The sequence below is a fragment of the Myxine glutinosa genome, chromosome 12 (genome assembly GCF_964187855.1).
Source record: "Myxine glutinosa chromosome 12, kmMyxGlut1.1, whole genome shotgun sequence".
NCBI lineage: Eukaryota > Metazoa > Chordata > Myxini > Myxiniformes > Myxinidae > Myxine > Myxine glutinosa.
Genome location: NC_136272.1, coordinates 73,774,047 through 73,801,192, shown reverse-complemented (window position 1 = coordinate 73,801,192; position 27,146 = coordinate 73,774,047). Strand labels below are relative to the sequence as shown.

Here is a 27,146-nt window from a genome sequence, read left to right as displayed (position 1 = left end):
ACCTTTTGTCTCCATACATTCCTTCCACTTGTTCATCTTTTCCTTCAGTCCATCCATACTTTCCGCAATCAACACCAGATCATCTGCATACAACAACTCCCACGGTAAACCCTCCTTTACGTTCTGAGCCAGCACCTCCATCACAGCTACAAATAGTAGTGGACTTAGTACCGACCCCTGATGCACTCCCACCTTCACCTCAAACTCACCACTGTTCCCGTCCTTCATCCTTACAGCTGTGCACGCTCTTTTGTACATTGCCATCACTACTCTGATCAACCATTCCTCCACTCCTAACTTCCTCAATGCCCATGTCAATACTTTGTGTGGAACCCTATTGAATGCTTTCTCCAGATCAACAAACCCAAGAAACAACTTCTTCCTCTTCTCCATGTACTTCTCTTGCAACTGCCTCACAATGAAAAGCACGTCTGTCGTTCCTCTTCCTGGCATAAATCCAAACTGCATTTCGTCGATCTTCACTTTCTTCCTTATCCTCCTCTCCAACACCCTTTCCAATACCTTCATTCCATGCTCCAATAACTTTATCGCTCGGTACGAGCCACACTCCAGAGGGTCACCTTTCCCCTTGTATAGAGGGACGAGGGTACTCAGTTTCCAATCCATTGGAATGCGGCCTTCTTTCACCACCAGATTACAGATCTCTGTCATTCACTTCACACTCCAACTTCCTGCTGCCTTCAACATGTCTCCCACAACTCCCGTCGGCCCTCCCGCTTTTCTACCCTTCATTGCTTTTATCGCTTCCTCAACTTCCTTCTCAGTTATCTTCTCTGCCGGTCCTAAAACTGGGTTACTCTCTATGTTGCCATCCCATTCATTCTCTGTATTCACCAGCATTTCCATATATCTTTTCCATCTTCTTTAATTCCATCTGGGTCGACAACGATTTGTCCCACTTCATCCTTCAAGCAACTCACCCCCATCACATCACACCTCTCTTTCGCTATCTGCTTTGCAATCCTGAATACTGCTTTCTGACCCTCTTCCGAATCCAAGCGTTCTCCGAACATTTTCCTACATGCCTCCTGCGCCTTTGCTACCTCTTTCTTTGCAGCCTTCCTGGCTGCCTTATAACTTTCATGCTCTGCTGTTTCTGCTCCCGTACCCTTCGCCTTCTGCCACTCCTTGAACTTCTTCCTCTTCTCGTCAATCCTCTTTCCAACTTCATCATCCCACCACCATGTTTCCGAGTGCTTCGGTGGTCCTTTTGTCCATCCACATACCTCACCAACGGCTCCCAACAGACTAGCTTTCATTGACATCCAACCACTTTCAAGCTCAACCACATCATCCTCGACCCTACTCAGCCTCTCTTTTAATGCCTCCCTTACTGTCACCTCTTTCAACCTCCACACCTTCATTCTCGGTTGGTACTTCACCCGCCGAACTCTCCTCGCACCTTTCACCCTTATGTCGCAGACAACCAAGTGGTGCTGTGAAACAGCCTCCTCCCCCAGGATCACCTTTGTGTCCCGGAGGTGCCCCCTATCTCGCCTACGCACCATCAGGTAGTCAACGGTTGTCGTCGACCCACCTGACGTGTATGTAACAAGCTTATTGTCCTCTTTCTGGAACTGAGTATTACAAATCAACAAATCAGCTCCATCAGCAAACTCCAAAATCCTTTCACCTTCTCCATTTCTCACACAATATCCGTAACCCCCATGAACTCCGTCAAAACCATCCATACTCCTTCCCACATGTCCATTTAGGTCTCCTCCTACCACAACAACTTCCTCATCTTTCACGTTTTCCATCAGCTTCTCTATCGCACACCAGAACTTGTCCTTCTCTTCATCGCTTCGACCAACCTGCAGAGCATATCCCGAGATGACGTTCACCAAGAGCTTTCCAATCATCATTTTCACCATCATCAACCTATCACTCACTCTAGTCACACTCACCACAGTCTACAAACTCCTCAGGAAACAGGACACCAACACCATTCACGCCCTCCAGGCACCCTTGCCACGTAAACTTGTATTTCTGTCCCTGCCTACCCTTCACCATTCTCACACCACTTCCCTTCCATCTCGTCTCTTGCACACAACATATGTCCACTCTTCTTCTGACCAATACTTCCACCACTTCTCCTGATCTCCCTGTCATTGTCCCTACATTCCATGTCCCAAACCTCAGAAACCGATCTCCACTTGGGGCTGTACCCTGCCCATATGTACTTGTAATTGTCATGGTTCTCTTTTTGAGGCAATGTTTTTATGGCCGGATGCCCTTCCTGACGCCAACCCTCTTAGTCGTCTCTTACGACATGCAGGGATACGGTGTACCTATTCTAATCCAGGGTATACACTGGGAAACGTTTAAAACATGGAAATTATGTTGGGGGGGGGGGGGCATCAGCATCACGGCTGCGGTTTAAACATATTTAAATAATATTTAAACAAAACCATGAAAAACAATCTGGGAAAAGTCTCTAAGTGAGAACGTGGATTTGAGAAAGCAGGAGCAGAGGTGGAAGAAAAACGAGATATAGGGGGCGGGGCACAAGTCGAGACGAGGAGGACAGCGAACAAGCACGCCGGGAGGAGAGAAAGAATTAATATAGAATTATTATTTATTATTTTTGTTTGTTTATTTGTTTGTTCTGTTTTCAAAACGCTGGACAAAGGGTAAGATGTTCGTGAGAGGTAGGGGGGAGAAGAGGAAATCAAAGAAACAAGCAAATACTATGGAGGACAGAACCCATATTCACAAAACACTGACGGGGGGGAGGGAGCCTGGAGAGACCAGGCCGCACGAGGAGGCGCGAACAAAAAAACCACTAATTACACACAAATTTGCAACAACTACAAAACCAAAACCAAATAGAAACACACAATAACACATACACAACAAAATACCCAGCGGAAATTTGACAAAGAAACGAACGGGAAAACACTCAAACTTTGATGCCGTGGAGAGATCGAAGCAAGCCTCGTCGTTCGATGGACCCTATCTAACACGTTACATTAGTTATTTGTGCCTGTTGTTTGTGTCCTTTATAACATCCTTAAAAACAGTAATTTCCGTGTTTGGAATATTTTCAATTTTGTTTGACTGCCAGACTGGCATATTAAGAATATTATCTCACTCCTCTCCAATTATATTATCTCACTCCTCTCCTATTATATTATCTCACTCCTCTCCTATTATATTATCTCACTCCTCTCCTATTATATTATCTCACTCCTCTCCTATTATATTATCTCACTCCATTAATTCTGGAGTAAAAACTCTCAGTTGCACAAGGATCCCAATTATCCATCACGTTGTGCACTTGAACCATCTTCACTCAATGTCAGCTTTACATTCTGTGTTTTGACGCGATGCTATACTTGATAGGCCAGGTATCGTTGAACAATCAGATTGGTCGATTTTGGCCCATATTATTGGATGTGAAAGACAATAATTATATTTCCCCTTATCAAGGATTTTGATGTTTTTCCTGTTTTTCTTATATCTTTCTTTCTTTCCAACAAATTCTAATTGTACATCATACCTTCATTTATGAGGCAATCCTCTCTAAATTTGGCATGGTGATACTTTGGACCAACACACCTACACACCTTTTATTACCTCCGCCACCAAAGGTGGATGGAGGTTATGTTTTCACCCCTGTCTGTCTGTTTGTGAACAAGATATCTCAAAAAGTTGTGGACGGATTCAGACAAAATTTGGCAGAGATGTAGCGTATGTGACAAGGATGAAATGATTATATTTTGGTGAAGATTCGGATCCGGCTACTAGAATTTTTAAAGTGATTCTTCACCATTGGGAGATACGGCCAAAAACGATACATAGTGGGATATCTCAAAAAGTTGTGGACGGATTTGAACGGAACTTGTTGAGGACGGACAAGTTGAGTGTCTGACGAGGACGATTCGATTTTGGTGAAGATCTGAATATGGATTCGAATATGAGAATTATTTAATTTTTTAAGTGATTCTTCACCATTGAGAGATCGGGCTAAAACCAACATATAGCAGGATATCTCAAAAGGTTATGGACGGATTTCGACAAAACTTGGTGGACAGGTTGTGCGTGTGACAAGGAAGAATCGATTCAATTTCGGTGAAGATCCGGATCCGGATCCGGCTAGTAGAATTTTTAAAGTGATTCTTCACCACGTAGCAGGATATCTCAAAAAGTTGTGAACGGATGATTTTCATTAAATGTGATTCTGCGTTGTGATTTTCTGGTCTGCTCTGGGATACAAAACGTAAATTGTTCACCTGGCGGAGGTATGCTCTCTACTGAGTGCCGTTCTAGTATCGCATTTTGATTTAGGCTTGAATTTCTGTATTTTAAGGAGTTAGAGGAGAAAGACTAAAAATCACATTTTGCCTTACCAATCCCTTGTATTGGAGACTTGGAGTCGATGGAGATGAGATTTGGCACAGAAGTCATGTTTTCAAACAGCTCTTACATCGTCTTGGAGCAAGGGGAACCCTCCTTCTCCTACATCCCCTCCCATGCTCCCCCCTCAGGATCCACTGACATGATTTTTTTTTAACTTGGTAGGGTCTCAATGAAAGATCTAGATATGTTCCCAAAGAAAAAAAAGAAAAGAGTCACGAAGCCTGTTTTCTAGGCTTAAAACAAAACTGTGTCAAGGTCGTCGTAATCTGCCATGTTCCGGGGTATGAGTAAACGGTATCAGTAATACGTTATTTCATTCACAGCAATATGTCTGTGAATTAATAAGGGCATTACACTCGCCAGAGGAGAGGATATTGCATTTGGGTCCGTTTGTTTGTCTGTCACTACAGATCAAACTTTCACATACTTTTGAAATCTCCATCAATATTAAATAAATCCAGAGGAGAGATTAACTTTGAATGGATGATGAATGCAAGAATATCCCAAACACCTTAAGTGAAGCGCATGCCAACAAAGATTTACAAAATACAAAGACAGGTTGAGACAGTCTCCGACTCTGAAGCTCGTACGCCATTTGCTCCTCCCAAATAAGCAGAAAATCCTCTAGTGATAGTCATTTTCAGGAAAGATTGCATATTTTGCAACAAGGATGGCCATACATGACAAAAGAAAGGTGGTGGTGTTGTAGTTTCTGAGGATACAACAGTGTTTTATATGGGTGGTGGAAAGAAAATATTGGAGAATGCAGAGTTGAACAACAACAACAACAACAACAACATGCATTTTAAGGCCATTTTCCCTGCTAGAGCGGGGGTTAGCCCAGCGGTCCCCATGACAATCTTCTCCATCTTGCCCTATTTTCTGCATCTCCCCTTGTTAACCCCCTTGCCCGCATTTCTTCTTTCACCCATCTTTAGCCAAGTCTTTCTCGGTCTTCCCCGTCCTCTACTTCCTTCTACATTCATTTCCATCACTCTTCTCAACCAGTCACTTTCATCCTTCCTCAACACATGACCAAACCATCTCAACCTGTTCCTCTTCACAGCATCAATCACAGGCAATATTCCCATCATCTTTCGCAATTCATCATTTGTCTTCCTCTCTCTCAACGATACTCCGCACATCCGTCGAACCATTCGCATTTCCACCCTTTCCAGCCTTCGTTGCTGCTCTACGTTCATTACCCATGTCTCGCTCCCATAAATCATAACACTTCTCACACATGCAGCATACACCTTTCCCTTCAGCTTCAACGACACTCCCCTCCTCGTCAGCACGCCACTCAGTTCCCGAAACTTCTTCCATGCACATCTCACTCTTGCAACCGTTGCCGAGTCTGATCCACCTTCTCCATTCAGCATGTCTCCGAGGTAGCAAAATGTTTTCACACCTTCCAGCTTCACGCCGTCTCCAAGATCCAACTCAACATTTCCTCCATCTGCAGCTCCCTCTGTGCACACCTTACATTTGAATGTAGCTGCCACACTGGTTAATGACCCTCTCAGACCACTACATTTTTGATGAACCCACTCAGCGCACATTGTACATTGAATGGAGTTCACTCCGACACCCTTCCTGCACACAGCACACGGCCACTTCCCAGTTCATGCAGAGTTGAAAAACGATCAAAAACTTCTGACAAGAATAAGAGGAGTCTGGTTATTTCATTTGAGGCTCACTACCATCCCAGTTGCAGGAAAGAATATACCAGGCAGTCAGGACTGGGGAGAAGTGAGGATGAAGAACAGAGGGATATACAGTTTGAATTCCAAGCTCATAACCATGCACTTGAAAAAGTATGCAGTCTTGTCCAAGAATCATCACTCAGCAGGAAATAATGAATCTCTTTCATTTATAACCTTGTAGGATCTTGATGGGGGTGCATTCGGGGTTCCCCCGACTCCCTTACTAACAGGAATGTGGATAAAAACTTCCAATTTGAATCGTTTTCGGGATTATACATGGGTCAAAACTGTGAAATCGGTCACAAAATTAAAGCTTTTGCCATGTCTTGCCTCTGTATTTCAACTAACCTCGACATGAATCGGCAAACTGATGCCGTCCGACAGGCCTTGTAGATTGTAGTGGGCAGACATTTGTTTTGAGTCTTTATTTTGATTCTACCGGGGGCCAAAGTTGAAAATCAGATGTGAAATTAACGTCAGCGGCCGACCAAGCATTTATATTTCAAACAATCCAGACAAGAATTGGCACGAACATATCTTCCCCAGCACCATAGACAAATGGAGGTAGCATTTGTCTGCTGTCTACTTTTGATTATACAGGGGTCAAAGGTCAAAGTTGGTCATTAAATTAAGGTTTTTGGCAAGCCAAGGATTAATTTTTTTAACCAATGTAGGCATGAGCGACACAAACATAGCTTTCTGTGGAAGGTTTCTACAAGGAAGTACACAAATATTGGTTTGGTATATTCCGTTTGATTTTACAAGGGTACATGAGTCAAAGTGTATTGTGTGAGGGAAAGGGGTGGGGCACAGGGGGCGGGGAGGGGGGGGGGGGGCATATTGCACTCACTTGCAGATGTTTGCTTCTTCTTCTCCTTCCTTAAAGGCCACAATTATTCCAACGTTCTTGTGGGGGTTATAGCCTGGTGTTGGCTTAGCGGTTAGGGTGCCGGCTTGGGATCCTCGGATCCTGGGTTCGAATCCCGGTCGATCGCTGAATTAACGCCAGGGGGGTTGACTCAGCCTGTCATCCTTCCGAGGTCGGCAAATTGAGTACCAGCTTGCTGGGATGAATGATCCCGGTGTGTACCCCGATTTAGAATAGGTACACCGTATCCCTGTGCATCGTGAGAGGCGACCAAGGGTTGGCGTCAGGAAGGGCATCCGGCCATAAAAACATTGCCTCAAACAGGGAACCATGATTGTCATGGGGCCCACAAGGCTAACCCCTGCTCTAGCGGGAAAAATGGCCTTAAAACGATCATTCATATTCATTCATTCGTTCTTGTGGGATTGGCCGGGGAAAGCTTATCCTACGTCTTTCACGAACAGGCTGACCAGGTCTGGCATTCAACTAAGGTTTGAGTAGGAATTTGGAATTTGTTCATGATGCCAGTGATAGCTCAGCTACTCGTCACGAATGACACCGTGGGATATGTGATGTCCACCAAATAATGTCGGCAGACAGGACAGCCGTTTGACATCCATCCGAGGGGCGGCACACATTGATGAATCATGTGAAGCAACAGGATGACGGTTTATACCTGGGTTGGGATTCAAACCCAGGCTAGAGAGCTCCGAGGCGAGTGTGCATACCTGGAGGCGATCCTGCCAGCCCCGCTTGTGGGCGTCTGCGATTATAGTTTGTTGTACATCCACGTGCAAAAACGTCAACGGAGAAGCACAGCGAAGCGCAATCAGGAACCAGAGTTTGAACTTTGAGGTCCTGCTCTATAGTCATTTCAATCAGTCACAGAGATGCCAAAAGATACCAGGAGGTGGAGAAAAAGGGAAAGACTGCAAACAGTAAAACTGGTAAATTGTATTTGTATGAACAATGCAATAAGGAGGTTTTGTAACAAGTGTGCACACAATCTCCCAAGTTTCACACACTTGGATTTGGAGCTTCCATGGCCAAAAGTTCTTCAAACTGCTCTGGAGAGAAGGCAGCTAATTGTTATTCTGCTTACATCCTCTTTGCCTGTTTCTGTTTCTTTCTTTCCCTCTCTCGTTCGCACCCTCTCCCCTGCGCAAACTACCTATGCCCATCTTCCAATGCCACTGTAGCAATAGGTTAGTCCAAACTATATGTTTTTGTCATGCAGGGGCCAAAATCTGCTGAGAGGAGAGTCCAACCTGTGCCCATAAACCCTGGTTGTTGATCTGTCACGTATGCTGGCATGTCTCATCAGTCAATAACAGACAACTATTATATTTAAAGGGCTGGCAGGATGCCTTATGGGGTATGCATACTCACCTCTAAGCTGCCTGGCCTTGGTTCGAATCCCGACCTAGCTACAACCTGCCATCCTGGTGTTTCACAGGTAGGGGAATTCATCAACGTGTCTCTCTCGGATGGATGTTAAACTGGGCATCCCATCTGTTGGAGTTATTTGGTGGTCAATAAAAGATTCCTTCTTGAACTTGAAGAGTAGGCGAGATATCGCCGACACCCTCAACAAATTACACATTCCAGCTCTATTAACCTACAGAGGGCGTTGCAACAGCAACACAAGCCAATTATGTCATCTGCATATGGAGGAAGAAGAAGAAGAAGCTTAAGAAAAGAGGAAGAAGAAGAGGGAGGAAGAAGAAGATGAAGAAGAAGAAGAGGGAGAAAGAAGAAGATGAAGAAGAGGGAGGAGGAAGAAGATGAGGGAGGAAGAAGAAGAGGGAGGAAGAAGAAGATGAAGAAGAAGAAGATGGAGAAAGAAGATGAAGAAGAAGAAGCGGGAGAAAGAAGAAGATGAAGAAGAGGGAGGAGGAAGAAGATGAGGAAGAAGAAGAAGAGGGAGGAGAAGAAGATGAAGATGAAGATGAAGAAGAAGAAGGAGGGAGGAGGAAGAAGATGAAGAAGAAGATGAAGAAGAAGAAGAGGAGGGAGGAGGAAGAAGATGAAGAAGAAGAATAGGGAGGAGGAAGAAGATGAAGAAGAAGAAGAGGGAGGAGGAAGAAGATGAAGAAGAAGAAGAGGGAGGAGGAAGAAGATGAAGAAGAAGATGAAGAAGAAGATGACGCAGAAGAAGAGGGAGGAGGAAGAAGATGAAGAAGAAGAAGAAGAAGAAGAAGAAGATGATGAGGAAGAAGAGGGAGGAGGAAGAAGATGAAGAAGAGGAAGAAGAAGAAGAAGATGAATAAGAAGAGGAAGAAGAATATGGAGGAAGAAGAAGTAGAGGATTAAGAAGAAGAAGAAGGAGAAGAAGAAGAGGAAATTAAACCCTGGCTGGGAAGATCATTCCTCTACCAATGCAATGATGTGTAGCACACGGCATCAACTATGAGATGGAGAGAGATGGGCATGTGGCCAAATGTTTCATGATAGATCAAAAGGTCTAGTCCTGATGGAGTTGTCAAATCCAGTTCATAGTTACCATTAAAGCCAAGAACACACGTGACCAATCACAAAGCCGAATGGCTCTTTATTTTTATGCTTCGGAGCCAGAATCGTCCAACTCACGGGGCACAAAGTACTTAAATCGAAGCCATGAGAAAAGGAATAGGTCGTAAGATAGCGTCGTACGTACGAGGAGCAAAACACGTCACATATATTACACATACACATGTTAGATGTGCGGTCCAATCATACATGTAACATAATACACAAAATGGACCCCACACATGGGACACGGTATTTGTGGGGAAACGTCACATGGCTCATCGATTGACTAAAACATAGGTCGAACATGCACATATCATGATCATGGGCTTGCATCGGCTAATGATGAGACCCGTGCCGTAAGGAACGAGCTCATAATTCACATCATCAGATCGGACGCGCACCGAGCTCGACGCAGAACAAAGCAAGAATGAGGGGAGCGGAGAAACGGCCACTGAGGTAAAAAATAATAATGGTCATTTCTGACTGACCCCGATCGACGATCGACGAACGCCCGAAGATTCAATCACTGATCAGTCTCGAAGCGAGGAAGAAACCGTTTTCTATTATTTTTTCCTTTTTGCTAATTCTTTCTTTTCCTAGTTTGCCAGCACTCCTCTCATTGAGCTGTCGTTTTGATGAAAGGAAACAAAACGTTTTTAGATGAAAATATCGATATTTACCTCAAGTATCTTGTATATCTCGTAATTCCTTCCGAATTATTCATTCGCACGAGCGGATCGCCCAGCGGGCAGTACCGACGTTCTACGTCAGCGCGTAGTAATTTCGTTGAGTGACGTCATGCGCACGTTTTTCTTTGAATATAAAAATCAAGGCTCGTTGGGTTGAGGTGCATGTGTATGTTAATGGGACAGCCTTGATAGGCGGTGTGGCTTGGCCGTGGGGTCAAGGTGCACGTCCAAGGCTGTTCAAATGTTTGATTTTTTAAAACCTTTTTTCATCGTAAAAAAGGCAGGCCTTAGCGCTGGCCTCATAATCAACATCTGTATAAATCGATAGAGAATTCAAAAGTTGCCTCATCTCAAAAACCTTCACGAGTTATTTCAGTTAATTAATAATTTCAGATATTTCTGGAATGCTTACATATTAAAGGATAAGTTTTAGAAGGGGCATTTAACCCATAAAGTGCTGGATTTACTGGTTAGTAGCCCAGAAATGCTTTTTATCGACCAATTAGAAGCAAGCTTTCATGTGGGTATCATATTGTAAGAAAGGTTATGATTCGTTCTTTGGGTTGGTGTCAGTTTATACGAACTTGCATATAAATAGGCAAAGAAAGTACATGAAGGAGAGGGGGGGGGGGGGGGGGGGGTCATAAGCAGGTAAGATCATAAGCACAGGGTTTAGAAAGGGTAGACAGGTGATGGATGGGATGTTCACGCTGAGACAGGTGGTGGAGAAGAGGTTGGAGGTGAAAGATGAAATGACATTGGGGTCTACCTCCTGTATTGTTATATTTAGGTTGATTTTTACGTTGTCCGTTTTTGTTGGTCTACCTTGCACGAATGTGCACCTGGCACACTTATCTAGGCCAAATTCCATTTGGATGTCGTCGGAGAACTGTTTCACTAATTTCAGTTGTTCTGTCAATTTTTCGTCATTCATTGCAGAGTTTAAATCATCCCTGCACAGTATACCTGTCATCTTTCTGGTTTCTCTGGAAATTATTGTACACCGCTCCTTTCCTATTCCATATCCAGGTGCTGCATGACGTCATCGCCAGGCACCGGAGGGGGCTTGGCAATGGCACGTGCCAAAAGGGAGGACTCGGTTTTCCCTCCGGTTTCTTTCTCGTTTGTCCGGGCGATATCTGAACCATCCTTTCAACTAGGAAGCTGAACTTTCGTTACAATAATGAGCACGTGCTTTGCATTGGCAAAAACGTTATTTTTTGTTTTTTGGTCAATCAATTAATTCATTAGTTATTTAATTATTATTGATTAATTAAGTACCTATTTATCTTCTTTCTCATTTGGGCAATATCTCAGGCACCTTCTGAGTTAGGAAGCTGATATTTGGACATGACAATGACCAAGTGATTTGGCTTTAAAGGCTATTTTTGATTTACTGATTAATCGATTATGTAATTATTTGATTTTTTTTTGTTTGTTGTTTTTGTATACAGAGTCGAGGCTCGTGAAAGAGCTAACATTTATCAAACAAACAAATCAAACAAACAAGCAAACAAAGTATATAAAAAGGGGAGCGGTCGATAAGATGGGTAGAGAAGGGGAGGAAGCACACAAACACAACATTTGAGAGCAGGGACATCGGGAGATGTGTGGGAGGGAGAGGGCCTGGGGGGAGGCAGGATAGGTATAAAACGCAAGGACACCAAGGACTTCCAGGAAAGAAGACAAAAGTCACCTCAAAAAAGTGGATCTGGGGTGAATTAGCGGGGGTAGAAAAGATCAAGGTTTTGGATTGGGGAAGATAAGAGATGGTGGTGAACAGCCGTTTTAAAGACCTGGAGGGAGGAGTGGGATTGAAGAGAGTGAGGGAGTTTGTTCCAGAGGCGGGAGAAAAGAGGAATGAAGGAGTGAAGGTGAGCAGTGAAGGATTAACTTGAAGAAAGAAAGAAAGAAGAAGAAAGAAAAGCAAGAAAAGAAGAAAAGAAAAGAAAAGGAAAAAGAAAAGAAGAAGAAAAAGCAGAAAGAAGAAAGAAGAAGAAAAGAAGAAAAAATAAGAAAAGAAAAGAAGAAAGAAAGAAGAAGAAAGAGAAGTGAAGGATTAACCACTTAATTTTCAAAAGGTTTAAAGATTCGGATGAAACGGTGATGGTTTAGGATGCTATTAGCCAATTGATTAATAATTCAATTATTTTATGATTATTATTATTTATTTATTTTCATTATTTCATCACTTATTTATCTTCTTTCTCAACTTGGCAATATTTCTCAGGCACAATGTGAGCTAGGAAGCTGATATTGGGACACGACAGCGACCAGGTGTTTTGGCTGTAAAGGATATTTTTTGATTTATTTATTAATCAATTAATAGATTCATTACTTATTAATCAATTATTTAATTAGTTTTCAAAAAATTACAGATTTGGATGAAACACTGGCAGTTAAGGTATGATATTAGCCAATTGATTAAGACAATAATTATTTTATGATTATTATTTATTTATTTTAATTGTGTTGGCTGAGCGGTTAGGGTGCCGGCTTGGGATCCTCGGATCCAGGGTTCGAATCCCGGTCGATCGCTGAATTAACGCCAGGGGGGTTCACTCAGCCTGTCATCCTTCCGAGGTCGGCAAATTGAGTACCAGCTTGCTGGGATGAATGATGCCGGTGTGTACCCCGATTTAGAATAGGTACACCGTATCCCTGCGCATCGTAAGAGGCGACTAAGGGTTGGCGTCAGGAAGGGCATCCGGCCATAAAAACATTGCCTCAAACAGGGAACCATGATTGTCATGGGGCCCGCAAGGCTAACCCCCGCTCTAGCGGGGAAAATGGCCTTAAAACGATCATTCATTCATTCATTCATTCATTTATTTTAATTACGCAATGAATTATTGTACACCGCTCCCTCACAATTCCGTCTCCACGTGCTGCAGGTGCCCCAGCAATGTCACGTGCTGGATGATATTTTATTTATTTATTTGGCACGGGGGTGTTGTACTTTGAATGTACCTGTACTTGTTTTATTGGTTGTTAGGGTGTATCTTATTGGTGTCCTTGCTCATTAATGAGGTAACTTAGTGGATCGAGAGCCGGGCAAAATAGGAGGGCGGGTTGGAGGAGGCTGTCTTCTTGACTAGGAGACTCCGAGCACTTTCGAGTGTTGTTGGATGAGTGTGGGATTCCATCTATCCATGGCTTTCTCAATCAGGATTATTTGATTATTTGGGGATTTATCTTGTACATTTGCATGCACTTTATCGTCCATGAACGTGGAACTCTGTTAAAAGCTTGTTTATAGTCTATCCAGGTTGTGGACAATTTGGTTCTTCTCGTATTGCAGTTTTTGAGTATGGCCTTTAATAGTAGGTGGTCTGTTGTTTCGTGGAAGCGTGTGTGTGTGTGTGTGTGTGTGTGTGTGTGTGTGTGTGTGTGTGTGTGTGTGTTAACCACCCAAAGGGCAAGGGACATAAAGTATCAGATCCCTTTCCTTCGCTAAGCGTAGGCGAGTTATCTCCGGCACCAAGGCCAAATTCCACATTCCTCCCCGAATTCCTGTTGGGAGAGGGATGGTAAACCTGTCAGCATGACCCCTGGCCAAGAAACTGCTTCGGCAGAACCAACACAGCTCTGCAACAGAGTATGAAATGGTACATCAGATCGGATCCTTGATACAGGTTTGTAGAAGTATGATTGAAAAACAGCAAGTGCTGCTCAACGCACTTGGGATTGTTTCTACCGTTAATTGTGGGCCAACCAAATGCAAAATTGGATGACTTGATGGAATTTTGTGTTAACATTTCCTGACATTACCCACTTAATATTACAAAGATATGGAGATAGCACTTTGAATTCAGCCAATGTAAACGGATAATATTCAAACTCAAATGTTTGTGTTCATATTCAGAGAAATTGTAGAATTCATCAAATATGGCACTTGAGCAACATGGACATTTATCAACCCCAACTGCACGTATAGTAATGTCAGAACAAAGTGGAAACGTAGCAAACAAACCAGGACTGATCACAAGGCTGTGTTAAATAAACTGACAGGTCGAAAGCAAACTGCCAGTTCAATGATTAATTATCTTTTTAAATGTCTAGTGAACCGGTCTCCATCTGCCCCCCCATTCAGCCCCCACACCCCTCCACCCACATTGTAACATCAAGGGATGACAATCCTATCGGTGCATGGCTGTCAGTGTTTCACAACTTCTCTAAGGTCTTTGAATTCATCTTACTGAACTGACAGAAGAGCTAAAGTTTCTACCAAGGTGCACATGGTCTGCCAGTAACTCTGTCCTTGTTAAACTTCCAAAATCCAGGTTCAATGCTCACCTGCGCTCATTTGTACCTCTTTTCTCTCATCTGTGGAGCCAACTTCCGCAATATGTTCAGTCCCATTCTTCCCTCCAGGACTTTAAGACAGCTGTTCACCACTACCCTTCATTTCTCCGCCATCCATACTGATGAAATCTTCTTACCCCAAATGACCCAATTCCCAAGTAGTCACTTTTTCTCGGGTAGGATTTCCCCCCTTTCCCTCACCTCCTTTCCCCATTTCATCCCCTGCTTTTCCCTTTCTCTTCTTGCTGTGTTTCATTCAGCTTGCGTGCAGATTGTCCACCCCCCATGTATCCTTCTCCCCCTCTCCTTGATCTCGGTCTCACTTGCACTCTGCTGTTGGTGTTTTCCACTTTTGATTTTGTTCCCTTCCATTCTGCTCATGTTTACATCAAGGGGGTTTACATGGAAACACGAACATGTTTACAAACGAAGAAGAAGAAGAAAAAAAAGAGGCAGTGCACACTTTTGTAGTGCATTTTGTGCATTTTGAACGGTCTTGCCTGGGTTTGATTTCCAACCCGACAGCAAACTTTTTCGATAAGTGCATCACAAGCAGGGTGATGCATAATCATTGGATATGCTATTCTTAAGATACCTAATCGTTAAGCTGGGTGTACCGTCTGCTCACACAAGCTGGTGGATTTATAGATACCACGGTGTCTTTTGTGAAATGTCGGCCATTGCATGCACATTGGCCAAAATCCAAATGCCAGCCCTGCCAACTGCGAGGAAAGGCAATGGCAAACCATCCAGTGTGTTCTTACCACAAAACTACTCATCCAGCACCGACGCTTTGGAAAGATCACGCGATGGGTGTTAGATGTGTGCATTATGGTTGTGCAAAATCAATTTTGCTGATTTACGGATAATGTGTGTTGAGGTGGTGCTGCTTTTCCAACATACCCTCTTTTTAACAAAGCTTTTTTTCATGTAAGAAAAGCAAAGGAAGACATCTTTGAGGCAAGTTTTTCTCAGAACAGTCCTTTAATGAGTGCTGTTGCTGTGCCAGGTGCCTCACAGACACATCAAGGAACGCACAGCGGTGGAAAAAATGGTTGCCAGGAAGAGCATACGTACTTGCATTGTGATCGACGTGTTTGTCAAAAGTCACAAAAATGGATTTCAGTCAAAATTATATTGGGATGGTTATACAGACGATTATGGTACACGTATAGTGGAATAAGTTACAATGAATAGTAATGCAGGAAGCACAAACGGGTTTGAAAAACCACAAAGGGGGTTTACAGACATATTGACTGTGGGGAAGGATGGGAGTGGCGGAGAAATGAAGCGTAGATTGTACAAGACGTAGTGGGTTGGAGATCAAGACACCCAAGTAAGTGTCTTTGCAGGAAAAAGTGGAACATCTGGACACAAAAAGAAGTGAAAAGGGTGGAGGGGGAGAGCCATTAGTCAACTTTGTGGACTATATTTTTCTGTCCAAGCAGAGAAATGCAATAATGAGTCCATCTACAGTGCATTCAGAAAGTATTCAGACCCCTTCACTTTTTTTCACATTTTGTTATGTTGCAGCCTTATGCTGAAATCGTTTAAATTCATCTTTTCCCTCATCAAACTTCACTCAACACCCCATAATGACAAAGAGAAAACAGGATTTTAGAAGTTTTGCAAATTTATTAAAAAGAAAAAACTGAAATATCACATTTACATAAGTATTCAGACCCTTTGCTATGACACTTGAAATTTAGCTCAGGTGCCTCCCATTTCTCTTGATCATCTTTGAGATGTTTCTACACCTTGATTGAAGTCCACCTGTGGTACATTCAATTGATTGGACATGATTTGGAAAGGCACACACCTGTCTATATAAGGTCTCACAACTGACAATGCATATCAGAGCAAAAACCAAGCCATGAGGTCGAAGGAACTGCCTGCAGAGCTCAGAGACAGGATTGTGTCGAGGCACAGATCTGGGGAAGCCTGCAATAAAATCTCTGCTGCATTGAAGCCCCCTGCTTTGCGGGGAAAAATGGCCTCTAAAGGTGGTTATTTATATATATATATATATATATTGAAGGTTCTCAAGAGCACAGTGGCCTCCATAATTCTTAAATGGAAGAAGTTTGGAACAACCAGGACTCTTCCTAGAGGTGGCCGCCCGGCCAAACTGAGCAATCGGGGGAGAAGGGCCTTGGTGAGAGAGGTGACCAAGAACCCGATGGTCACTGGCTGAGCTACAGAGATCCTGTGTGGAGATGGGAGAAACTTCCAGAAGGACAACCATCACTGCAACACTCCAACGATATGGGCTTCAAGGCAGAGAGGCCAGACGGAAGCCTCTCCTCAGTGAAAGACACATGAAAGCCCGCTTGGAGTTTGCAAAAAAGTGCCTAAAGGACTCTCAGACTGTGAGAAACAAGATTCTGTGGTCTCATGAAACCAAGATTGAACTGTTTGACTTCCGTCTGAAGTTCAATTAGCTGTCTCCCTTTTCCCTATTGAAACAATAGGTACCATCACGGATTTTATCAACATTCATGGGTTTTGTCTCACCATTTCTGGGACTTTCATCAACCTTCGCGGATTATTGTCGACATTCTCGGGATTTCCCTCACCATTTGGGGATTTTGCCTCACCATTCGCGGTTTGTTCCTCGCTAATCGGGAACCTTTCCCACCTTTTTCATTGAAACAATGCCCCCCTATTCGCAGGTTTCGCTATTCTCGGATTTTCCAGGAACGTATCCCCCGCGAATAGCGGGGACCGACTGTATGTATATATATATATATATATATATATATATATATATATATATATATATATATATATATATATGTATATGTGTATATATATATATGTATATGTATATATATATATATGTATATATATATATGTATATGTATATATATATATATGTATATATATATATATGTATATATATATATATGTATATATATATATATGTATATATATATATATGTATATATATATATATATATATATATATATATATATATATATATATATATTTAAGAAGAAGAACATATATTTATTTATTAGAATTTTAACAGTGATTTTTCACCATTGATGTGCCAAAAACAATATATAGCACGATATTAAAAAAAGTTGTGGACAAGTTGTGAAAAAAAGGAGGTGTACGAGTTGCTTAGGTGACAAGAACAAGCCGATTTGATTTGATTTTTTTTTTTTTTTTTTTTTTTTTTTTTGTTTTGTTTTGTTTTGTATACAAGGTCGAGGCTCGTGAAAGAGCGAACATTAATCACACAGAAAGACAAACCGACACATAAAACATATAACATAGGGAGCGGTAGACAAGATGGGGAGAGAGGGGGAAGGACACAAACACAACATTTGAGAGCAGGGACCGAGAGACATGGAGACATCGAGAGATCTGAGAGAGGGCGAGGGCTTTGGGGGGGGGGGCGTGGGAAGGGGGCGGTGGGAGAGGTATAAAACATATGGACACTGCCAGGACTTCCAGGAAAGAAGTTGGAATTTCAAACAAGTTGGATCTGGGGTGAATTAGCGGGGGTAGAAAAGATCAAGGTTTTGGATGGGGGAAGATAAGAGATGGTGGTGAACAGCTGTTTTAAAGACCTGGAGGGAGGAGTGGGATTGAAGGGAGTGAGGGAGTTTGTTCCAGAGGCGGGAGAAAAGAGGAATGAAAGAGTGAAGGTGAGCAGAGAGCCGAGATTTCGGCAGTTTAACCATCAGAGGGTTGCTGGCAGATCTTGTGCGACCTGTAGGAATATTTGGGGGACAGAGCACAGAGAGAGCTGGGGGTGCAAGGCCGGAGAGGAGTCGGTAGAAGACAGAAAGACCACCTACCTGCCTGCGGTGAGTGAGTGAAAGGCCCTCAGAGATAGCTTCATCGCGGGAGATTCCAATAATTCTGAAAGCTTTGGTTTCAACAGCGTGAAGCCGAGCTAGGTGTGAGGCAGGAGCACCGGCCCATAGGGGAGAACAGTATTCCATTGAGCTGCGGATGAAAGCCTTGTATGTGGTGAGGAGCTCAGGTGTGCCGAGGAAGGACTTCGCACGACGGAGGATGCCCAGTCGGCGACTGGCTTTGGAGGCCAGCTTGGAAATGTGGTTTTCCCAAGAAAGATCATGGCAGATAGTGAGACCCAAAATCTTGAGCGACAGAACTTCTTGGAGAGGATTGTTGAGAAAGTAGATGGGAGGGTTGTCCAGTCGATCTTTTCGGAGAGACATAGTAAGAGTGTGAGATTTGTCAGGATTGAAAGACATGTTCCACTTGTTTGACCAGTCTGTGATTTTGTCCAGGTCTTCAGAGAGTGAGGAGGCAGCAGACTGCCGATCTGAGGGAAGAGGAATGGAGCGGCAGAGAGTGGAATCATCAGCAAAGAGATAGAGAGGATTTTCGAGAGAGTCAGAGAGATCATTGATGAAGACCAGAAAAAGCACGGGGCCCAGAACACTGCCTTGGGGAACTCCAGCCTGAACAGGAAGAGGAGATGAGAGAAACCCATTCAGGGCCACACGTTGACGACGACTAGAGAGGAAGTCCGCCAGCCATGCGTGGAGATTTCCATGGATACCAAAGGAGGAGAGTTTGGTGAGCAGAGCGGGGTGCCAGACCGTGTCGAAGGCACGTGATATGTCGAGGGAGACAGCTCTAATTTCCTGTTTGGCATTGAGGACCTCCATCCATTGTTGAGACAGCAGAAGCAGCATGTCCAGAGTAGAGTGACCTGGTCTGAAACCAAATTGATGATCAGAGATCAAGCCATTGGAGAAGAGGAAAGATTTCATATCCGAAGCAATGATGGATTCCATGACTTTGCTGATAATTGGGAGAAGGCTGATTGGTCTGTAGTTGCTAGGATCTGTTTTTGCACCTTTTTTGTGCAAAGCGGTGATGTTGGCTGATTTCCAAGCAGATGGCAGTTGACCTTGAGCAAAAGAGAGGGTGAAGAGAACAGAGAGAGGGTGAGATAGAGCAGCAGAGCAGGATTTTAGGACCCGTGGGCTGATGCCGTCGGGTCCAGTTGCAGAATCAGAGTCGAGGGTTGACAGAAACTTTTCCACCTTGTCAGGAGGAAAGGACACGGAGTCCAGGAGCAGCAGGGTACGACTGGGTATGGTGGGTACAGAGAGGGATGGGTTTGGGACACAAGATTTAGAGGCAAACACAGAGTTGAGGCATTCAGCTTTTTCACGTGCGGAGTCAGCTGTGTAGCCGTTTGAGGTAAGGGAGGGGATGGAGGGGGAACAAACACCAGAAACGGATTTGACCAGGCGCCACCAGGATTTGGAAGAGGGAGACAGATAAGAGAGTTCGGTCTTGAGAACGGAGAGATATTGTTTCCTGGCTCTCCTGAGGGTGGACACACACTTGTTTCGGGCTTTGTGAAAGGAAATGAGATTTCCTTCCGTTGGATTTGCTTTCCAGGAGACGAAGGCAAGTTGTTTCTGGGCAACAGCCTCACCACAAGATTCCGTGTACCATGGACGGGAGGAAGGGTATGACAACTGAAGACGAGATGGGATAAATCTGTGCATGAGAGAGAGCAATTTACTTTGGAAGAATTCCCAGGATGAGTTGATGTCAGAGGTGGTAGAGATGGGAGACCAGTCCAGATGATTTATGGCTGCTTGAAGACCGTGCCAGTTGGCCTGAGTGAAATGCCAGACTCGTCGACACTGAGCAGGCTCCCTGAGGATGGTCAGAGAGATGTCCACTTTAACAAGGACATGATCAGATGATCCGATCGGAGCAGAAGAAGAGCAGCAGACATTTTCAGGGAAGTTAGTCATAACCAAGTCCAGAAGAGAAGATGTTCCGTTGACTGAGATCCGGGTCGGGAAATTGACAGATTGTGTCAGTCCCAGTGAGTCGCAGAAGTCCTTTGCTGAGGAGCCATGGCTGGTGAGAGAGGTACCCACACCCAGCCAACTGGCATGATGACAGTTGAAATCACCACATATGAGGAAGAGAGAGTTGGGATGAGTAGATAGAAGTTGGTCCATATCATCAGACAGCGAGATGTAGATGGAGTCATCACTGTTTGGTGGACGGTACAACACACATATGAACAAGAGGTGGGAGCGAAGGGGAAGCCGTAGCCAGAGGTATTCCTGGGGGTGAGGTGGAGAGAGTGCAGTGCAGGGCGAGTGAGGAAGAGAGTTTTTGATAAAGATAGCAACCCCGCCTCCAGGACGAGGCTCAGGTCTATCATACCGGAGGAGGGAGTAGCCCGGGAGAGATACTATGGAATCAGAGACATCATAAAGGAGGAAAGTTTCTGTTAAGCAGATCACGTCTGGTTTGACAGAAGCAACCTGTATGGAGAGATCAGTTAAGTTTGAACGAAGGCCCCGGATGTTTGAGGTCCATACCGTTAATGAAGAGGAAGGGGGAGCATCAGATACAGAACAGGGGGGAGGAGGGGTAGGGTAAGATGTGGAAGAGGTGGAAGAGGTAGGGAGAGCTGTTGAAGGTGTGTCAGAGATTTCAGAATAGCTCGGAGAAAGGGAAGGATGGGGCGGACAAAAGGTTTGATGGTGATTGGGTGAGCCACAATGAGGTGTTATTTGAGGAGGGGGAAGAGCGAGGCAGAAGGTTGGGGGAGATGGAGGTGAGAGTTTGAAGGGGGAAGAAGCGGGGAGGACGCTTTGAGGAGGGGGAGTGAGAGGGGGGAAATTGAGAAGCAATGAGGGTGGGGAGATTTGAAGGGGAGGGGTGAGGGGGGAGTTTGGGAGGGAAGGGGCAAGGGGAGGGATTTGAAAGGGATGGGATATGGGGGAGATTTGGATTTGGATTTTGGTTTCGGTCCGAATCCAGACCTGGCCTATCAATGGATACAAATCATTAATTGTTCAGCCTGGTGGAGGTATGTGCTGTACAGAGTGCTGTTCTGGTGTTATCCTGTTATTTTCCCCTTATGTACTTCAATAATGCCTTAGCATTATGACTATTCGACTATTGACTATTGACTATTCGAATGACTATTCGCTTTTGGCTGGCCTACTTATTTTCTTACCGAGCCCTTCGTTTACACCAATACTTAAATGAGTCTAACTCAAATTCTGATATCTCGTTCCTGATATATGCCTTCTGCTTATCCTTAATGTTGAACATGACTTCCCTGTTGTGACATTTAATCGATTTTAAAATGACACCGTTTTTTAACATTGCTTATTATTATTATTATTATTATTATTATTATTATTCGAGATTATACATCTTGTGAGCATGTCAAATTGTGAGACCAACCTAAAATTGTTGCTCACTGAACCATGATGTGCTTGACGAAAGCTGTAAAGAAAGAAAACGAGTTGAGGAACTGTGGATTCTGACAGCACGTTAACACACTTGACTATGCTTTCAGTATTGAATCTGACCATTCACATGATGAAAATATGTCATGGCTGCCAAGCGGCAGAATAGTCATCATTTCAATAATATCAATAACAGCATTTATGGCTGATGGTTTAAGGGGTCATCTTCAAGGAATTGAGAAAAAGATACTTGATAAAAGAGAAAGGAAGACATATAATAGAGGATAAAAGAAAGGTTGAGAGGTAAGAGGAAAGAGAGGAATGGGGAAAGGTGGTAGAGAAAAATCAGAATCTTGGGGGAAAGGTCGAAAAAAAATATATACATATATATATATATATCGCACTTTTCCATATACGTATATATATATATATATATATATATATATATATATATATATATATATATATATATATATACATATATATATATATATATATATACACAGATATAAACACACACAGTCGTGCCCAAAAATATTGGCACAATTGCACTTTTTTTTCAAATAATGCACCATTTCTTCCAGGAAATTGTTGAAATTACAGAATATTTTGTATGTGTATATTTTGTATATTTTGGTATCCATAGATGTATTTCTTTCGTTTGCAGTGGAACAAAACAAAAAATCTGAAAAAATTACTAAATCTTAGCTTATTCCACACAAAAATCCTAAAATTTCCCAGACAATATTATTGGCACCTTTTGGAAGTTGTAAGAAATAATTAGATTTCAAGCAGGTGATTCTCCTTTACATTGTATTGAACTCACCTATGGTGAATTGCAGGTTCATGCAATATAAAAATCGCTCATTCAACGAGTTTGAATGGAGAAAACGAGTAATTCTGCTGTTTTGTCACTGTGTGTTCCGCAATGAGCATGGAGAAAAGCAAGAAAAACCAGAGAATTGTCTGAGGAGGTCAGACACAAGATTGTAGCCAAGCATGGACAATCTCTAGGCTACAAGTCCATCTGCAGAGACATAGATGTTCCTGTGTCCACCGTACGCAATGTTATCAGGAAGTTTCAGGCCCATGGCACTGGAGCCAACCTCCCTGGACGTCCCCTCTATATAAAACTTGATCAAATATTGCAGCGAAGGATTGTTCGAATGGTGGAGAAAGCACCTCGATCAACTGCCAAACAGATTCAAGCTGACCTTCAGACACAAGATACGACAGTTTCAACTCGCACCATCTGTCACCAACTCAAGGAAAGGGGGTTCTATGGTAGGAGACGCAGAAGGACCCCACTGTCGAGAGGGAGACATAAAAAAGCCCGACTGGAGTTTTCCAAAACACACCTGAACAAGCCAAAATCCTTCTGGGAGAATGTCCTGTGGACAGATGAGACCAAATTGGAGCTTTTTGGTAAAGCACGTCATCTCTATGTTTACAAAAAACAAAATGAAGCCTTGAAAGAAAAGAACACCTTCTCTACAGTCAAACATGGAGGAGGTTCAATGATGTTTTGGGGGTTGCTGTGCTGCCTCTGGCACTGGGTGCCTTGAATGTGTGCACGGCATCATGAAATCAGGAGATTACTAAGGCATTTTGGAGCGCAATGTTCAACCCAGTGTCAGAAAGCTGGGTCTCCGTCGAAGGTCATGGGTCTTGCAGCAGGACAATGACCCCAAACACACTTCAAAAAGCACCCAGGAATGGTTCAAGACAAAACGCTGTACTGTTCTGAAGTAGCCCACAATTAGTTCAGATCTAAATCCCATTGAACACCTGTGGGGAGATCTGAAAACAGCAGTTTGGAGAAAGCACCCTTCAAATCTGGGAGAACTGGAGCAGTTTGCACAAGAAGAGTGTGCCAAACTGCCATCAGAGAGGTGGAGGAAGCTCATTCATGGCTATAGGAAGGGCTTGACTGCGGCTATTTTGTCCAAAGGCCGCTACCAAATATTAAGTCGAGAGTGTCAAAAATTGTCAATGCCATTTATTGTTATTTTCTGATTTAAAACGATATATTAAGTTCTGAATCTAAAACAAAGGTTCTGCAATATTAACAGTGAAATAAAGAATTGTGGAGATGAAATACTTTTGTCAATTTCAACTTATTTTTCGAGAAAATTGTGAGTTCTTTGAAAAAAGTGCAAGGTGCCAATATTTTTGGCCACGACTGTCGTACGAAGATGGCCCTTCACCACAAATCACTTGTAATGCTTCTTTAGCCAGTCAGTAAACCGTTCTTATACCTCTGCTGCCTTAGGTACATCCTGTCATTGAATCTTACCCTCATAGGGGATGTAACCGTCCGCATTCTCCTGACCAACCAACAGCTCCTCAACTTCATCCTCTGACATCCTTTCACCTAGAACACCCCCAATAACAGTCAATCATAAAATGTCAAGTAAAGCAGTTACAAAGCACTTTGTGATGCAGAGACGCAAATAAATTTTTAAAAAACATTTAAAAAAACAGTCACAGCGTGCGACTTACCCAGAGCGCAGAGTACATGGCGAAGCTCAGCACCAAGCAACAGCCCGTTTCCCTCCTTGTCAAAGACCCGCAGACCTTCAATGAAGTCCTCGTATGTACCTTTGTCCTTCTGTGATGACAAAGACTGGAGCATTGGCAGAAACTGTTCGAAGTCCAGAGTTTTGTTCTTCATGTCTGTGAAAAGACGATTTTTGGGAGCATCGCTTGGATTGATGAACCATGTGCACATTCATTTGAGCATGAATTGCTAAGCGAAAAAGTTCCATGTGATGAGTGTAGACATCACCAAGCGATACACATGTAATTACCATCCTGGTATGGAAGCCATCTTTCACAATTCTAAAAATCCAATATGAACCATCCCAGCAAGCCAAGCACAGATCACCGTCCGTCTCTCACCATCTGGTGTGGGGTTTCCAAGCAGTTTTTTGACATCGGCGTTGGTTGGGTTCTGCCCCAATGAACGCAAAACTCCCCCAGCCTGTGAATATGTGATCTTGCTATCTCCACGCCGGTCAAAGAGGCCGAAGGCTTCCTTGAACTCTGTTTTTGCAACGACATAGAAAGAATGTTTATAGTCCAAGTATATGGTAGGCAACGGTGGAGAAGATGAATTTATTTTTTAACATGGGGTCTTAAGGAAGACATCTCCAGAGGGAATTACTGAGGCCCTCCTTCCAAAATGTTGTGACACACAAACAATAATACACTAAATCACACGCACACACGAAAATAATTTTCATAAATCTGTTCTTTACAATAATTCAAATCATTAATTGGATCATAATACAGTGGGCTACAAAATGTATTCACCCCCTACCAATAACGCCACATTTAGATGAATTGCGAATTATGTAGAAACAAGCTTTTCCAAATTAACCTATTTATGAATAACTGAAGAGATCAAACTATACACTGTTACAGATGGAGATTACGTGTCAGGAAAACCTGCATAAAACATGTACATATTAAAATTCACTGGTTGTAAAGGTATTCAGCCTCTTAAGTCAGTACTTGGTGGAAGCACCATTTCAGCAATGACTGCTACGGGTCTTTTTGGGTAGGTTTCTACCAACTTTGTACAGTGAGATGGTGAAATCTTTACCCATTCTTCACGTGAAAACTGCTCCATTTCTGTCAAGTTTGATGGAGATCGTCGATGGACTGCAATCTTCAAGTCTCGCCATAAATGTTCAATTGGGTTCAAGTCAGGACTTTGACTGGGACATTTATTTTCTTTTGATTCAGCCTCTCCAATGTGGCTTTAGCTTTGTTCTTCAGATCATTGTCCTGCTGAAATGTGCATCTCTGACCCAGTTTCAGATTCATGGCCGATTCCAGCAGGTTTTCATCAAGGATTCTCCTGTGCTTTGCACCATTCATTGTGCCTTCTATCCTGACAAGCCTGCCAGTCCCTGCTGATGAAAAGCAGCCCCATAACATGATTCTGCCACCACCATGCTTGACAGTAAGGATGGTGTTGACTGGGTGATGTGCAGTGTTCGGCTTGCAACAGACGTAAGACTTTCAATTTAGACCAAAAGGTTCTGACCACAAAACGTTTTTCCACATGCCTAGAGTATCATTAAGGTGCTTTTTTGCCAACTCCATGCGAGATTTTAGATGCGTATTTTTCAGTAATGGCTTCTTTCTTGCCACCTATCCATAGAGGCTTGCTTTGCGAAGGGAATGGGATATTGTTGATTGATGAACATTGACCTCCATCTTGGACATGGAGCTTTGCACATCTTTCAGTCATTGTTGGATTTAAAGTGACATCCCAAACCAGTTTCCTCCTTGCCCGGCTGCTGAGTTTGGATGGGTGACCTGGTTTGGGTAGTCTGGATGGTATTATACATCTTGCACTTCATGATGGATTTCACCGTACTCAAAGGGATGGTGAGTGACTTTGAAATTTTATTATAACCCTCTCCTGAACGGGGCTTCTCCACCACTTTATATCTGACTCCTTTGTTGTTGGTTGGCCAAGTGAGATTCACCTCAAAACTCCTTCGATAAGTAGGGAGCTTAATGTTTAAGTTAAACCACTGATTACATACAGGTGAAACCGATTACACTTATTTTGTAACCTTTCAAACAAATAATTTGCTCCTGAAGTAATTAAGGGTTAATTAGGCAAAGGGTTTCAATACTTATGCAACTAAGAATCATCTGATTTTCTCTGTTAATCTAACTAATTCACATTTTATCTGCATTTTTTCGCTTTAACAATTTGGAGTAGTTTGTGAAGACTATATATTAAGTTCGATTTGAAAGTATCATGAAATAAGCTCATGTGGCATCAAAATATGAAAAATGGAGGGGGGGGGGGGGGGGGGTGAATACTTTTACAGGCCACTGTAGCTTTTCCAAATGTATTACCTTAACATTCACTGGATTTTAATAATGATATTAATTCCAAAACACCCTCTACTTAACTGCATTTTATAAGCAAACCTTAAAATAGTTGGATACCTAACATAAGAACCTTATTAATCTGTGAGATGTAACTCAATGTTTGACTACCTGGATCATCATCTAGACTCCGTTCTTCAGAGGTTTCAACCCTTCCAGCCAAAAACCTCTCTAGACTGTGGGTCCACAACCTTTGTCATGGGTTCACATCAGTAGATTCACGACCTTAGCCGTGTCCAGTCAGTCAACCCAGCCATGCAACATCACCCCTCAATCGTTCCGCTTATAGCTTCACCAATAGATGTTTACATTTCTTGCTGGAGGGTTTCATTTATGATATACATTAATGATCCTCATTGCTATTTATATTATGTAATAATACATATGCTATGAGTATCTTGCCTGACTAGTCAATCATGTGCACCATACCTTGGCACGTTACACATCTATGACCCAGAATGTCCAGTGTGATTCAAAAACAGAAAGTGCCATTTTAACGTATTTCTCACGTGCTTTACCGCACCCCAAAACAACCACTGA

General features: G+C 43.1%; 3 protein-coding genes across 8 annotated transcripts in view; all 3 read right to left on the bottom strand.

Moving 5' to 3' along the window:
- Positions 1–10,227, bottom strand: part of LOC137437518 (microtubule-associated protein tau) — a 52,737-nt gene extending 42,510 nt beyond the window's left edge. Inside the window, exon 1 of one of the 4 annotated variants that reach the window (XM_078766010.1) lies at positions 10,149–10,227. The gene's annotated coding sequence lies outside the window, so the exon portion shown is untranslated. Of the gene's footprint in view, positions 1–6,939; positions 7,065–7,685; positions 7,901–9,956; positions 10,054–10,148 lie in introns of those variants that run through there. The other 3 variants (XM_078766009.1, XM_068131905.2, XM_078766011.1) reach the window with 3 other exon arrangements.
- Positions 1–27,146, bottom strand: part of HPRT1 (hypoxanthine phosphoribosyltransferase 1) — a 684,029-nt gene that overhangs the window by 130,769 nt on the left and 526,114 nt on the right. The window lies entirely within an intron of this gene.
- The window catches only part of LOC137437517 (myosin light chain 3, skeletal muscle isoform), a 55,230-nt gene continuing 43,500 nt past the window's right edge, over positions 15,417–27,146 (bottom strand). For all 3 annotated transcript variants that reach the window (XM_068131903.2, XM_068131904.2, XM_078766008.1), the window contains exons 3-7: positions 24,591–24,734; positions 24,192–24,365; positions 23,986–24,063; positions 21,685–21,726; positions 15,417–15,829 (exon numbers count right to left, since the gene is read on the bottom strand). In XM_068131903.2, coding sequence (XP_067988004.2) covers positions 21,698–21,726; positions 23,986–24,063; positions 24,192–24,365; positions 24,591–24,734 — 425 coding nt within the window. In that variant the 3' untranslated portion in view covers positions 15,417–15,829; positions 21,685–21,697. The remainder of the gene's footprint in view (positions 15,830–21,684; positions 21,727–23,985; positions 24,064–24,191; positions 24,366–24,590; positions 24,735–27,146) is intronic.